Genomic DNA, 16820 nt, shown 5'->3' with positions numbered 1-16820 from the left:
TTTAAACTTGTCCCTCTTCTTTTGTTTATAATGCAAGAAATAAAAACCGCTGAGGTGATCAAATACCACCAAAAGAAAGTTCTATTTGTGGGGAAAATTGCTAAAAATTGTATTGCATGACCGCGCAATTGTCATTCAAAGCTAAAAATTGGTCTGGGCAGGAAGGGGGTGAAAGTTCCCTGTAAGCAAGTGGTTAAAGGGATGAGGTGGCAACACTAGCTGAGGTGGGCTGACACTCTGGTTTGAGAGAAATAAATTGTAAGACATTTGTATTGCTTTTTATTTTGTATAATACATATTCCAGTATCACAGTTCTAGCTCAGTATTGTGGTTGATAACCGCCATATTACAAGCACTGGAAGTGCAGCACACAATACACAATGATCTCTTCCAATGGCGCCAACCAGCTGACCACGCTACGCTGATTACGTAATGCGCAGGACGCACACCCTCAATTGCGGAGAAGTTGCGTACGCTAAGCTAATTACGTAACGAGCGTCCTGCTCGTTACGAGCAGAAGAAGATAAACGGCGTACGCTACGCCAATTGCGTGAATTTCATCGTGGTGGGCGGGTCGCGCATGCGTAGTACGCTGCAGCGACGTCACCGGAAGGCCTAGCATTCCTTTGGCAGTGCTGTGTGGCGGAGAGGTGGCAGTCCGGTGTGTGCTGTCGGTCACTTGCAGACACAGTCAGGGTGTAGTTAGGTGTACGGAGGAGAGGGGGTGACCTCCGCTGGGTGTAGTTGAGCTCTCCGGCCGGCCCTGGTGATAGGGGCGCCGCGTTGCGTGATACATTCGTCGCCCTTCAATCTAAGCGCGCTCCCATTGGTCGCCTCGTTGTACCGGCAGCATGGTGAAGAAGAACAGCATCCCGGAGAGGTGAGTATGGCCGGTCCGCCGTGCTCTTACACGTACATCTGCTGGATGGGGACACACATAGTATGAGGGGAGGAGGCTCTCGCACACCTCCTATCCAATCACCCAGGTGAGGGAGACACCACAGATCTCCCTGTACTGGCTGAGGCTTAAAGGGATAGTTCACCTTTATTATTTTGTTTATGTAGATAAGTGGGAATCTGTAGAGAAAAAAATAAAGTGTGCAGCTCTGACCGAAATTGTATAATGTCCTTGTTATAGGTGTACATCATATACCTACCTCATGGAGCATGACTGAAAAACTCCCAGAGATGGCTCCACCCTGTCCTGCTTGTTGCTAAGAGACTGTCAGCTGCTCGCCTCCCCCTATCATAGCAATGAGCTCTCCTGATTTGATCCCCTCACATGCTCCCTCTTCCCTGATGCGGGATCCCTGAGCTCAGTGTTGGAGAGCGCCCTCCTGTGATGGGGGGAGGTGAGCGGTAGGGCTCCAGTCACACCAGATCGTGGGTGGAATTGCTGCGATTGCAAAACATGGGATGAGATTGCGAATGCTTCTAATTGCACCCCATTAACGCTATGACTGTCGCCCAAAAGAACCTTGTGTTCATTTTTGAGTGAGCTTTGTGATTGGGGTGCTGTTAAAGTGGAGGTTCACCCTCAAAAACATTTCTGACATCACATGGAGTCGAGCCATCCTACCGACAGAATGCCGCTGTTTTTTTTATTTTACTTTTTTCTCAGCACATACTTCGTTATCACGACTTTCACCTCCCGGCAATCCCGCGGGACTGGGCGTTCCCAAGCACTGCCTGTGATTGACAGGCTTCCGAACGGCGCATACTGCACGTCACAGGTTGCCGACAGAACTCGAACGTCGGTGCGCAAGCGCCGTATAGAGCCGCACCAACGTTCTGTTTTTTTCGGCAATCTGTGACGCGCAGTATGCGCCGTTCGGAAGCCTGTCAATCACAGGCAGTGATTGGGAACGCCCAGTCCCGCGAGATTGCTGGGGGGGGGGGGTGAAAATCGGGATAACGGGGTATGTGCTGAGAAAAAAAACAAACACTGGCGTTCTGTCGGTAGGATGGCTCGACTCCATGTGATGTCAGAATTTTTTTTGATGGTGAACCTCCACTTTAAGTAATGACATCACAAAGGCATTACACATTTTGCAGTGACTTGGAATTGCGGCAATTCTGCCCGGGATCTGGTGTGAATGGAGCCTAAGAGCTGGGGGTGTCATAGCAATGTTCTAGCACAGAGGTTCTCAACCTTACCAGTGCCGTGACCCCTTGATAAAATTTCCCATGTTGTGGGGACCCCCAACAGTAAAATTATTTTCGTAGCATGGGTTGTCGGCACCCGGGGCAAGACAAGTAATTTGCGCCCCTAAACCTGCGGACATTTTGCGCTCCCTGAGTCCCTTCAACTCATGCAGTAAAACCCCTTATGGTACATTTTGGGATTTATCACTTTTTTTTTGTTCTTTCTTTTTTCCCTTTTATCTCCCTCTATCCTCATTTCTTGTTCCCCATCCCTCTCTCTAGCTGTCTTTCTTGTTCTTTCTCTTATTCTTTGCCCCCCCCCCCCTTTTCCTCTCCCCCCCTCTTTTCCTCTCCCCCCCCCCTCTTTTCCTCTCCCCCCCCTCTTTTCCTCTCCCCCCCCTCTTTTCCTCTCCCCCCCCTCTTTTCCTCTCCCCCCCCCCTCTTTTCCTCTCCCCCCCCCCCTCTTTCCTCTCCCCCCCCCCTCTTTTCCTCTCCCCCCCCCCTCTTTTCCTCTCCCCCCCCCCTCTTTTCCTCTGCCTTCCATGTATTCTCTCTTTTTTCTTCTCTTACTCCTTGTTGGGGGGAATGGTATGAGTGGCAGTGCTGGTGGGGGGTGGGATCAGAGGCGGCACTGGGCTGAGTTCTGATCAGCCAACTTGGGTGCTCTTGATCAAGGTCACCTATGCCCTAATCAGGAGATGGGGTCTCCCCAGCCCCTCCCACTTCACATTCCTCACCAGTCAGCTGACCTCTAGTGTCTGCCCCCCACCTATGCCGTGAGCTGAGTGGGCGGCCACAGGCTCCAGGGACAGCCCGGCTGGGCTTCCGCAAAAAGGCTGGGAGAGCGGTGCGGGCTTCAGGAACAGCCCAGGATTCGGTGACCCCTGGCAAATTGCCATTCGACCCCCGAGGGGGTCCCAGGTTCTAGCAACAAAGCAGAGCAGGATTGTCTCCTGGGAGTTTTTCAGTCAGGCTTCATGAGGTGCACAAATAACCTAACCTACATTATTCAGCTTTGGCCAAAGCTGCACAGTTTGGTTTCATCCACAGAATCCTCTTGCAAACATACATTTTGTAAACGTGAACTATGCCTTTAAATATGGTGAAAAGAACTGTCCGCCTCCTAAAATAAATGATCGCTGTCTGTGATGGAGAGTACTCCAATGGATGGGGATACCAAAGGAAATGTGGACTGGCTGAGATCCACACCCTTCCTCAGTCGAAGGTACCTTAACCTCCAGCATCCAATCAAACACGGGGCACACAGCCATTCAAGGGTTGCTTGTGAACTACAATTTCCAGCATTCCTTGCTGGTGGAACAAAACTAGCGCTCATCACTGGAGGCTATGCTTATGTCCAGTACTTCATTACTGGATGTGAGAGATCTCTGTTCTAAAACAAAACTGTGCTGTTCATGTGAGCCCTCAGAATAGAACCTGGAATGTGCTGTTGAATGACTCTTTCCCCCCCCCCCCCCCCCTTCAAGTAGAATTCCTGCTAAAGCCTATCTATTCTTACAAGTGTCCTCTCCTAAGACCTATACTATCCTGTGTCCAATCACGTGATCACCGGTGTGGGCCAGTGCCGGCTGCAGGGCAATAGCGTGAGCTCTGACATTGGCTGAGAATGTTGCCCATAGGCTCCCATGGTGCAGCTGTTAGGCTCTCCCCCCTCATCCCCTGTGGGGGAGACGGGAGCTGGATCATGTGACTAGAGCAGGTTGACAATAGGTAGGTGTTAGGAGGGGGAGGAGCATTTTTAAGTATAGTTAGGCCTTAGCTATTCTACTTTGAGCCTTACCATCATCTGAGTACTGCCGCATTGTACATAGTGTGTAGGGATAGTGCTTCCTGTGTTGTTGGATGACTTGCCCAAATAGAGCGGTCGCATGCTTCTGGCCCATGTAGGGGAATTATACATGTTAAAAGCTAATTCCACTTTTGTTTTGCAAATGCACCCATGCCGAATAAAGTGAATTTGTTGCTTAGGAGTCTTGAAAGTATTGCAAACGTGATTGGCGGCTTATCACGGGTGTGATGCTGCGTCTCCTGCACACTATTTCTCTTGCTGCAGGTCTGTACAAAGGTTATGGACCTTTATTACAGGGCTGAGGGAGGATCAGTGGACTGAGGTGACATCAGCACACTTCTACTCCATTAATATCTACAAGTCTCCATGCTATGGTGGCAGCTGGGACTTGTCTTTTCATTCACTGGTTCTTGTGAATGAATGATGTGGCTGTGTGTGGGCAAACTGAAAATGCACAGGGTGAGGAAGATTTTTCACATGTTCACAAAGCGTGAAAAAATGTGCGTCACGTTTGCAGTGCTGTTGAAATGGCTCTGTGTAACGTTATGTGTAAAATATGCCTTTGTGACATAATGTGAAGCTTTTAACAGACTAGCAGAGTTGAGCAATTAGGGTTAGAAGGACTAAAAGTTTCCCATGCTGGGAGAATATGCTGCTGCAGATTCCTGCTAGCTTGTCCAAGTGACAGGTTCCTAGGCCATGTGACCTGCTTAAAGGATAATTTCACCTTAAAAAAAATAATGCAATTTTTTTTGCAGGTAAACAAATGTGTATTTACAATTTTTATTTTTATTCTTGGGAGCCTGTAAAGCATAGCACTTGCGATCAGCAGATTGTGAGTGCAATGTCGGGCTCCTGCAGACTTGTCAGTGTACCTGTCTGCCTCTGGTATGGGCAGGCAGTTACTTTAGTCCTAGAAGCTCAATGGCCTATGAGAGCAATCACCATCATTGAGAACTGCAACTCTTCAGCCACAAAGGCTGATGGTACTTGTAGGCATTTATTCAAAGAACTCTGAAAAAATGAATGACGTGGCCATGTGGGTGGAGCCCTGCACGTCCTCGCTGTTTTCAAATTGACAGCAGGTGCAAGGAGAAGATACCTGGTCTGCTGTCACGGGGGAAAGGGCTGCAGAAACATGTTTCCATAGGTGAACTTATCCTTTAAGAGACAGCACAGACTCTGTTTTCTAAAGAAAAGTGAAGTATTTTTTCATCTGCCTCGGGAAGATGATGAACTAGCTTTAGGGACACTTGCAGTGACATGCGTGTTACTGTAAGGTATGTGTGATAGTACATTGCCATTCACGCTGAATGCCACCTTAATCCGAAGACTGCATTTAAAAGATAAGTAAAGGATTTATTTTATTTTTTTGCACTGAGAACCGAGCGATTAAACACCGCCAATCGCTCGGTTTTCAGAACTCCGTGAGCAGAGAGCTTTAGACTATTGATCACAGCTCTCTGCTTCCTCCCCTCTCATTGGAGCGCTGAGCTGTGGAGGGGGCGGGTCAACCAGCTCGGGTTTTTAGCGGCTCACCGAGCGGAGGTGTGAGTCCAGGCACTTGGCGGATCCAGACTTTGTCATGACGTGGTGCCTGGACTGACATCTGTGATGGCTGAAGTCCGTCAGCTTCCTCTGATTGGATTGGTTCAGATGTCACAATTTCTGCATCGGCTAGTCGGAGGAAGCTTTGTATTTCTTCAATACAAAGCTTCCTGTGAATAGATGAGCAACGCTCAGTCCGAGACTGTTTTGTTTCAGGAGCAGGAAGGGTAGTCTGTCCCACTGCAGGAACAGTCCTGTATACTATATGTAGCTAAAGCTACATACAGTTTATAACGCACAGTAAATAGTTTGGGCCAGCTTGGCCGAAACAAAGCTATTTAAAGAAACATTAAAAGTGGCGCTGGGCTTTAATGCACATGCGTTTCAGGGCACCACAACACACGGTAACACTCTACAGTGCCTGGTTGTGTCTAGAAAAATATTGCACTTCCTTGTGTGTTGGCAGCCTATTGAAAATGAATGTACTAACGCAATGCACAAGAACAACCTAGTGGGAGGGCCCAGACCCGCTGGCTCCCAAAACACTCCACTTTTATCATGCAGGCTGGTATTTGTTTTGACAGGCACTGCAATGCACTGTCTGCCCTTTATTGAGAGGGTTCAGAGTTGCATTTAAATGTTTGCTCTGCAGCACATTGCGGTGACCTGCAGTGCCATCCATTGCACTGCAGAAGAAAACCGCACTTCTCCACCCATCACAACAGCGCTGTGGTGTTGAGCATCTGGTGTGTGTAGCCAGGACTGGTGTATGTGGCCCCTGGGGTTATTCTAGGAAAGGTTTACCAGTCCTAATTGGACACCAGCAGGATATGTACAGTGCAGGCTTTACTCGGATCATGGGTACTCTAGACCACAAGGTATAGCAACAGTGCTGCTGGGATTCTATTCTGAGAGCCCTGACCAAATTTGTTTTTAGAGCCCTTCGTAAGGGTCTTGTGCTAAGGTAGGTATTTTTCTCCAAAGGTAAGTATGGTGCTTTGTGCACAGTAAGCACTACTAGTGAATATTTTCAATTTCTGGCATGCATTTGCATCCTAGATACAGGGCAATGATTATTAATCATTATCCTGCCAAGTGTGGCTTCCTGCAGATATACGTGTAATCATGAGGGCCGTGTCCAATTTAAGGATTTAAAACTGACCCCATGTCAGGTGAACTATCTGTAAGTGCACATTGTTTGCTGACACTTACAGTTTAGTGATGCCTTTCAGAAAACTTTTTATGCTTAGATGTTGACTGATGTTTATAAAGGTATGTAAAGAATATATGGAAATGGCCAACAAGGTAAGTTTTGGAAACGGTCCGCAAGGTAAGTTTGTAGAAATGGCCTTTAAGGTAAGTTTCAGTTCGTAAACACCGTCTTGGATATCCGTGCAGCCCATCGTTTGCATAAGCTCGTTGGTACTAAACATTTGAAATGAAAACATGCAGGTTTTTAGATTATGCTGACGTTTTCAGCATATCAATGTTTTGGCATGGTAGCTTTTTTCCTCCCGGTTCCATCTGTTTTTGCGTTTTGTTGTTTATCTGAGATCAGCAGTCTATTTTTATCCACTGAGCTTTATCTTTTTGTTGGCTTAGCTTTTAAATGACGTAGGTATTTCTGATCATTGGTTGATCTGTCAGTGTTTGAGTTGCATCCTTTTACTTGGATGAACGTGGTAATGGTTTGCTGTATGCTTATGTGTTTCCACTAGGGCAGATTTAGTTTAGGTCAAGTCTGCTATATATCTGGGAGTGTATGGCGTACTACTGAATTTAGAAACTGATAGGACTCTGCTTGGGTGTCGTGTGTTTACAATGGAAGATACACCCATAAAGCGACTGTGTGTATACTTCAAAGTGTTTCTTTTTCCTACATTATCTGAGGTCAGATATTGTTGTTAACTTACAGGTTGGTTTGAGGACGCCATCAATAACCACATCCTATTGAGATGCCAAATCTGTATGTGTATGGCCAGCCCATTTAAAAAAAATAAATAAATACTGGTTCATAAAGTCCCAGTTCACACTGATGTGGAACGGGGAACCACGCTTCAGACAGGAATTGCACCACATTTCTGTTCAAATCGCATGCGATTCTTTGCTGTGCGACTTGGATCCATTGATTTGCTCTAACTCAAATTGCACCCACATAAAAAAAGTGCCACTTTGGAATCGGATTGCTTCCATGCAATTCGATTCAGACAATCACACTGCGTTTTGTGAACCATTTTTGCTGTTTACTTGACATTGACACCCACAGTGGTTTTGCGTGAATGGCGTGCGATTGGTATGCAGTGTGGGATACACACAGGAATCGCTGCAATTCCTGCACTGCATCAGTGTGAACCAGGACTGAGGCCTTATGCACAAAAAAGTCAGACATTCGGCCCGTGTATATTTCGGTCTGTCCGTCAGAACTTGGCCGTTTAGATGAATTTGCTGGAAAACCAGCTGACTGACTCCCGATCAGCGCCAGCCATTGGAGTGTTGTAGGGGGCTCTCCCCCTGTCAGAACACAACAGCTCAGCAGGGGAGATCACTGTACTAATGTTGTATAGCTAGTACAGCGGCTCCGACCCCTGGGTTGTCTGGGGGGGGGGGGGGACTGAAAGCCTCGTACACACAATCGGATTTTCCAACAACAAATGTGTGATGGCACGGTTTTGTCAGAAAATCCGACCGTTTGTAAGCTCCATCGGACAATTGTCGGATTTTCCGACAACAAATGTTGCATAGCATGCTTTCAAATTTACCGACAACAAATATGTGCACACGATCGGATAATTAGACGGCACACAAGTCCGTCGGAGAAAAATCCAAAGTACAAACACGCACTGGAAGCAGTGCTAACCATAGCACATTAGCAGACGTTGCCCAAAGAGGAGTTTTGGTTTAAATTGGCTTGCTTTTTTGGCTGTAAATTAACACGATTGGAGTGTGGTGATAGCTAGTGTTCTTGTTAGGATTGTGATGGTGTAAAAACTGTTTCCCTTGCTGCAAATTTAATCTATCCTTATGTGGCAGTATAGGGTCTGGAAATTGGATGATGCAATGCTTTCTTGTTACAAGACACATCCTTGAATTTTTCTATGCTGATACAAGTATTTCAAATGCGTGCTGTTTTATTATATTCTAAAATCCTTTATAGGGTATAATGCGCCGTAATTCCTTCTATATTCATTGCGTCAACGCTCATTTGTGGATTTTAATGGCTTGCATAAGGACACTAGCAGACCCAGCTGAGAATGATCAGCTGAATCTTTGTCATAAAGATGGCCGATAGCGCTGCATTCTGCAGGTCACAGTAAAAACGTGACCCTCATGCAGGTGTAACTGCCACCCATGTTTGGTATCATATGTAGTCGAGTCAAATTGGCATGGCATAGGTCATGTGAAGCCTAAAAACAAGCCATCGTTATATCTTACATCTTCCAAGGCAACAGCTGCAGACAACGTTCCAGCTGAAAATATCCGCACCGAAACCTTAGATATGGGTCACACGTGATCTATTCCAGACAACGCTTGGAGATTACGGATTTATTTGCAGAGGTCCAATCGCCAACCAGAATAGGATGTAAAGTGATGTTTCCCATCTACAGGAAATAAAGTCTTCTAGAAAGAAAACTCTGTGGTGGTTCGACCTGCGGAAAAATGGAACTGCGTATAGATGCTACGAGGGACGTGTTTAAGGTCACCGTTTGGAAAAGTCCTATTTGTCTTTGTAGCATGTGTGGGCAAATGTTCCACTGAAAAGTAAACATGTCTTTAAGGCTGGGTTCACATCCAAGCCGCAGGGGTGCGGTGCGTCACCGTTTCAGGTCTGATTTCAGCCAGAATTTTGGTCTGATTTTGGACCTGAAACGGACCAAAAGATGCACAGGACCCGGTGCAAGTTCGCAGCAGAGATTTCTGAACAGGCTTCGTAGAGAGCCGGTCACAATCTCCTGCTATTGCAAATTGGATGTGGAGAACCTTCGCATCCAATTTGCACTAGTGTGAATCCAGCCTTAAATGTACTTTTCTGACAACACTTTGTAAAGCTAAACTCTGGGCACACACAAAATGACCAGGGTTTAATAACCTCCATTAGGGTGGCTACTTTATATGTTATGTAAACCTTGCTTTGGATGTACGTGGGGAGGAAGTACAGCTCTAACTTTATTTCCAGCCTGCTTGAATGAAAGTACTTCATGTCTCGTAGCCAGTGCTATGGTTGTTTTCGACTTCCTCTCCTGGCAGTTCACAAAACGCCTCCCCGTGCTTCATTTTGTCAAAAGCCAGGGGGAAAGGGAGGCAGAGATTTGACAATAGCACTGGGGTCCTGCACGAGAGGCAGTGATTTGACCATAGCACTGGGGTCCTGCACAGCTTATGTCTGAGCAGGCAAGAAGTATAGGGGACTTGTACTTCCCCCCCCTGCTATAAGCAAAGATTTACCTAATGTCAAAAGTGGTCTGCAAGAAAAAAAGAAACGTATACCTACCGCTGATTTTTAAATGATGGAATTTATAACGAATTGAATGCGGATCATCTTGTTTATTTTGGTGCCCAGAGTTTGGCTTTAAGTACGGTATATGTACTATTTTTTCCTGCCATTAACTGGCCAAAACCAGGCCTCTGGCCCTTCCTGCATAATCCCACTCTCTGATCTGGGTAATTATGGTGCCCATTTAAACAATGGGGAACTGGAGTTTGTCATAGTTTGACATAAATGCCAGTCTCGCCTCAGACTTCCACTGTGCATATTTATGGGTAGATTCACACCAAGTGTGGTGGCACTGGGTTGGATGGCTATTCCAACGCAGTCCTACTGCAAGACGAGGCAAAATGATGACTTCTGACTGGCGGATTCACACCATCATGTTTTGGTGGGTTGTGCTGAAAAGTACTGCATGCACTGTAACCTATATAACCTAATGAGATGTGGCATTTCAAGAACATTTATTTGAGAGAGAAAAACATTTGTACGGTGCTATGTACTATAATTGGTGCATTGATATTGCTGTGATCTAAAGCAGTTTCAGGTGTGAATGTACCCTGGGTTCACACATGCTGCGGCCTTGACTCGGTGCGTCCCTGTTCAGATTCAGGTGTGAATCGGGTCCAAATTTTTGCCTGAATTTGCACCTTAATCAGAACCCAAGACACACAGGACTCTTTCCAAATATTGGACGGGGCCGCCCCGGAGGTATGTAAACCAGCTCTATTGCGAGCCGGGCACACTCTCCTGCGAAATTGGATGTGGGTAAACCCACATCCAATTGGCATAATGTCTAGGTTTTTTGCACGGTTTGTTTTCTTCAGGATTGTGGAAACTTAAAGCCTGAAAACCCCCAAGATTGTAAAAAGGGTTTATTTTTTTAAAAATAAATTCAAATTTTAAGTGTTTTTCATAGAACTCTGGTACAAGCTGGCTCAATGCTGTGTATGATCAGAAGAGAAATGCAGGACCCATTCAATGCTGGGATAAGAGGCTGCTCAGTGCAAATTCCTGGTTCTGACAAGTCATCTTGGTGATGCGTTTCCTTTGTGGCAAATCATGTTAAGACGTATATGGGCAGATGCCTCTGAAATTGAAGCTACAGCCCTTATATTCTTTAGTTTTTCAAAATGGGTCCACCAAAATCCTGACTGTGTAGAATGCTGATGCCAAGGGTCCAGTGTGGAAAGGAAAACGCAAGTCTACTGTGAACCTGCAATTCATGAACATGAGCGCTAAACTGATGAGAGATCCACTCACGTTGGAGTTTTTATTTATTTATTTTTTAATAGAGCTGTCAAATTACCATGATTAGTATTTTTGTTATAATCGAAGTGTCGTCCAGGTATGCACTTTGTTCATATTTGTGACATTTTCATGCCCTTAAATATGAACCTTTCCCTAAAGTTTGCACAGGCATAACCAATCAAAGTTGAATACATTGCTTGCCACCTATAGATTTAGGGATGACTCATTTGCTTTTAGCTTCCTTTCAGTTATGTTATGCACTGAAAGCTTTAAAGTGATTGTAAACAATCACCTTGTAAAGTAATCAACCCATTCAGTTTAAAATAGAAATGAAAGGCAAAACATTTGTGTATAGATTTAAATTTCATTCATAAATACAAGCCTCCCGCCCCCCCCCCCCTTTTTTTTTTTTTTAATATAAGTAATTACATTCACTCTGTTCTCAGCTGCTTTTAAGAGCTGGGGTGGAGGAGAAGCAACAGCACCCTGAGCTCCCCAGTTAAAGGGTGTGTCAGGACAAGTTTGATCATTGAAGGAGAGTAGGTAGTTTCCAGCACAGCTAAAGAACTAACCACGGTGTGCTCTCCTGCTTAGTGTGGTCAGTTTTTAATAGGAAAGCGGAGGGACTGGCAGAAACGTCAAATTTCACACACAGAGAAACCATACAAAGAGAACAGGATACTTTATCGTACATGGTACAGCAGCCACATATCAAGCATATGAATTGTTGGGATAAGTAGCCACATGGGGGGGCAGTGGCTTTAGAGTAAAAGAGTAAAGCCTTATAATTGAAAATAAAATAAAATGTCATGCCTACCTGCTCTGTGCGGTGGTTTTGCACAGAGCAGCCTCGATCCTCCACTTATTGGGTCCAACGTCTGCACTCCTTTCCCCTGCCCAGTGGCCACTATTGCAAGCCACTTGCTATGTGGGAACTCATGCGGCCTCGCTCCTGAATGGGCCGTGTCCATAGAAATATATAGCGAGGCTCAGCCCCACTCCCTCTTCACTGGCTTTCATTGACAGCAACAGGAGCCAGTGGCTCCCCTGCTATCTGAGCCTATAAGAAGGGGCTGCTCTTGTGCACATTGCCGGATTGAGGACAGGCTCAACGGTCAGTATATAAGTTCACCTTTCTGAACATGTTACACCAATATTTGGGTTGTTGCATGTCATGTTCCACATCTGACCCCATTGCCCCCTCCTCCCCAGGCGGCTAGTCGGGTATCTTCTCTCCGCACTCGTCACAATTCAAAGAAGTTCATAGGTCCCTTTGCAGCTGACGGCTTGTAGTTCTCAGTGAGCTACCAGGGTTCTAATAAACACTCGGACTCCTGGACAAAAAGAAATGAAATTAATGCGATTTTTTTTTATTTAATTTTTTTTTACCTGCAAAAAAGTGCATTTATTTTATTTGTGATGGTGAACTTAAATCCTTCAGCCTTTTAGAACCGCTTTAAGCATAGTTTGGAAGGGTTTGCTTAGAGTTCCTCTGACACCCCAGGTAGATGCCTAAGGCCTGATTCACAACTATGCAGGTTTGCACTACAGTCCATTTAACATGTGTTTTTTTTTTCTTTTTCTTGGAACACGCTCTGTAGTGAAAATCTGCAAAATGCACTAAAAATGCATGGGTGTGTATCAAGCCTAAAGCTGGGTTCACACTTAATTCGCATTCAGCTCACAGCAGGGGGCTGGTGCATCCCTTGTCTCCATTTCAGGGACAAATCGGTGTGTAAAAGACTCACAGGACCCCTGTGCAATTTGCTCCGCTGCTGCCACGGATATTTGTGACCCGGCTCTATTGAGAGCTGGGCACACTCTTCTGTCATGCGAATTGCTGTGGGAATTTTTAGAAGCCTTTTCAATGCTCTGCTTTAAATCTGTTTAATCAGAAAATGTAGTGGCTCTAAGGTGGGCCTAGAATGTTGCTGGGTTCAGGCTTTTTATGGCACCCGAATGAACGGTAGAATTGTTTGTAAGGGACACTGGTTGAGTGCCTATCTTGATTCTTGTGAACACAGGGCCTTGTAAACTTGGGCTCCATTCAGTGGATGTGTCTTCAGCAGAAGATCTTGAACACACAAGCGCTCTTGGTGAAGCATTCATACTGAATGTGTGTAGCCTGCAGTGTTTGAGAAACATTTCGTCATGTAAGCCCCTCGCATTACTGGTGCCCCCTTCCTCCCCACAGAGCAGATGTTCCAAGCTGGATGAAATTGGATACATTTGTTCTATATGATAAAATGTAAACCATTGTACAACGTTTTTGCCTTTGCAATGGCTACAGCCCAGAATTAGCACTAAGCTGAATGAACAATTCCAGATTTCACATGACTGGTCTATAGGTCCCAGGAGCCAGGAAGTTAATTTAGCTGAAGCTTTGTTATACTTTGACACCATTTGGATAGCTTGATCAGCATCAGTTTGCATAAATGTATCTGAGGTTTCTCTTCTATTGGGAAAAAATAAATTGGGTTTCACCTTCCCAGGCAATCGCCTATTTAGCTTTAGCTTAGTGTCTGCTTTGACTGATCGTATAACCGCTGCCAGGGCAACACTGGTTTAGGTAATTGAATCCTGTAACATGTTACCCCAGTTGCCTGGAGAAGAATTTGCACTTTATTCTATGACATTATACTTTTGAAAAATGTATCTTTCATGAAACAATGTTTGAAATTTTGCATGTATGTTTTAATAAAAATATTTGAATTGGCGTCTTGAGCTTTTATTTTGTATATATTTTCACAGGACAACTGTTGTGACAATTATTGTGTAAATGTTTTCTGCTGATTATTTCAAACACCCTTTTAGATTAACAAATACAATCATTATTTTCACTTAATTCCAGTCTGTGAGATTCCTTTCTCCACCCATATTTGTTTTTAAAACTGCCTTTTTTCAGTGTGTGTAAAACCACCGAAAATACTCCTTTTTACTACTGCCTCTATCTCTCAATACTAGTCTGTTAAAATACCTCTTTCCCGTCGGACTTGGGTGAAATCTATTGTTTCCAATAGGCCCAGTTTATACCAAACCAGGGTGGATAAAAATAAATGATTTAAAAAGAAAAAAGATTGCGTGCGTGTGCGTGCGTGTGTGTGTGTGTGTGTGTGTGTATGTATGTGTGTGTATGTGTATATATATATATATATATATATATATATATATATATATATATATATATATATATATATATATATATATATATATATATATATATATATATATATAGCCCACCCCTGCAAAAATCAAAAGCCAGCAGCTACACATACTGCAGCTGCCGATTTTTAATAGGACACTTACCTGTCCTGGAGTCGCGCAATGTCTGTTGTGGGTAGGGAACCTGGCAGTGTAGCATTACGGCTTCAGGCCAGGTCCCTATTGCGCGAGGCACCACTGTGCTCGCCTGGTGGCGGGGGAAGGAGGGAGCTGAGCAGTGATGTAATTTGCAGTGATCCGGGCTCCTGGAAGTAGGGACAGGGTACCTGTCAAAGATAGGATTCCTCACATTTAAAGGGCACCTGTCATTTCAGATCCATCATGGCGGTGCCTGTTAGTGGGCATCCACTCACCTGCTGTTTCCACATCCCTCATCTTGTGTCACTGCTGCATCACCAGCTGTCCCATTAAAGTGAATGGGACTGTCTGAGTCAACAGCAGGTCAGAGGAGGAGGAGGAGGAGGAGCTGCTGTGGGACCGAGAATAACAGTTGCTGTTTACATTTTTTTTAAATTTAAATCGAGTTCATCTATCAGGCGTCTCAAACTGGTGGCCCTCCAGCTGTTGCAAAACTACAAGTCCAATGAGGCATTGCAAGAATGACAGTTACCAGCATGACTCCCACAGGCAGAGGCATTATGGGACTTGTAGTTTTACAACAGCTGGAGGGCCACCAGTTTGAGACCCTTGATCTAAATGAAGCCCTTTTACTAGTGATTTAAATCAAATCCACCCTGTAACAAACTGGGAACAATGCAGCCCAATTTAATTCAGCTTGCTAGAACACGCATTAAAGCGGAGATGCATGATACCCGAGCGCCACAATTGCTAGCTATTTCATTCATTTTTTATTTTATTTTTTTCTATTCAAAGCAAACTCCTATCCATCTATGTCTCCATGCTTTATTTAGGTGAGAAATCACTTTGAAAAAACACCCCCTAGCATTTCTGGCCGTGGCCATCTTGAGTAAGGGCAGTTGATTCATGTAGCATTTACTTTGTGGAATGCATCTGCCCATAGCTTAGGCAGGTATTCTATAAGAAAGCCGCTACCCATCAGAAAAGGCAACCCAAGTGATGTTCTATCGCGGCTTTCTTGGTACACCCACACTAAGCCTGAAGGCGCAAAGAGGGCATCTTTTTACACTGAAGTCTTGCATTTTTTTACCTGTAAACTCGGCTTATATAGTGGAATACAGGATTTTGAAACCTGTCGAGCTGTTTTGATGTTGAATCTTAAAAGTAGCGGTGTTCTGTCAGATTAACAAACTTGTGAGAGCAGTAGGCTTGTCGCTGCTTTCAAAATTCAACATCAAAACAGTGCCAAGGATTTCCAAATACTGTATATCACTATATAAGCTGGTAAAAATTTGTGAAATGCAACAATTCAGTGGGTGTAAAAAGATGTCCGCTTGTCGCCGTCTGACTGTAGGTTTAGTGCGGGCCATCTAAGATGGCTGCGACGGACCCTCACTTGCATTGCATTTTCTGATGAATAGCGCCTTTCTGATAGGACACAGGTAGGAGGGTGTGCTTGGCTGAGAAAACCTTTCCCCCTCTCCTGAAGACTCCTGGAATGTATGACATAATTTGCCTGGGTGTGGAAACCAGGAAGAAATGCAAAAAAATCCAGTAAAATGTACCTTCCTGTCTATTTACTAATTCTAGCGCCATGAGGATTAAAAATAGCCAACGATTGAGTGCGTGAAGTTCTACTTTAAAGTGATTGTAAACAACGATCACCTTGTAAAACAACCCATTCAGTTCAAAATAGAAATGAAAAGCAAAACCTATTTGTATAGATAAAAAAAAGTATTTGGAATGTTTTTTTTTTTTTCCTCTAAACATTCTCTGCTGCATAAAAGTTGGGGGGGGGGGGGTGCACAGGCAGTATACTGAGCTTCCCAGTGAATGGCTGTGCAGTGGGTGTGTCGGGACAAGTCTGATCATTGGCGGAGAGCACACAGAGTTCCCAACATAGCTAGAGAACTGACCACAGTGTGTTCTTGGTGTAGTCCGTTTTGTGATAGGAGAGCAGAGGGACAGACATGAACACCAGGGATTTCACATAAAGGAATCAATACAAAGAGAATATGATACTTTCTCATACAAGTACAGCAGATACATATCAGGAATATGAAGTGTTGGGGGTAGCAAACTTTAAGGAAAGACCAATGTAATGGTTTTAGCTTCAATGAACCAAACAAAATAGTTTATCAATGCAACACATTTAAAAAAGCATGGCAACTCAAATACAATTGGAATGCAGCAAGGCTTGCTAAATTCTCTGCACTCAATGTGACTTTAGACTGAGCTCAAGCAATATTAAACCATGAGATGCATATGTAGCTTATAGACTAA

At 44.6% G+C, this 16820-nt stretch overlaps 1 protein-coding gene across 1 annotated transcript in view; it reads left to right on the top strand.

The window, feature by feature from the left end:
• The first annotated feature begins 590 nt into the window (after positions 1 to 590).
• Positions 591 to 16820, top strand: part of LOC120946950 — a 54245-nt gene continuing 38015 nt past the window's right edge. The window contains exon 1 of the mRNA XM_040361810.1: positions 591 to 880. Within this exon, the coding sequence (XP_040217744.1) occupies positions 852 to 880 (29 nt within the window). The 5' untranslated portion in view covers positions 591 to 851. The remainder of the gene's footprint in view (positions 881 to 16820) is intronic.

Source organism: Rana temporaria, chromosome 8 (genome assembly GCF_905171775.1).
Source record: "Rana temporaria chromosome 8, aRanTem1.1, whole genome shotgun sequence".
In the NCBI taxonomy this organism is placed as follows: domain Eukaryota; kingdom Metazoa; phylum Chordata; class Amphibia; order Anura; family Ranidae; genus Rana; species Rana temporaria.
The sequence above is the reverse complement of the archived record's forward strand: the minus strand, read 5'-3'. Positions and strand labels throughout refer to the sequence as shown.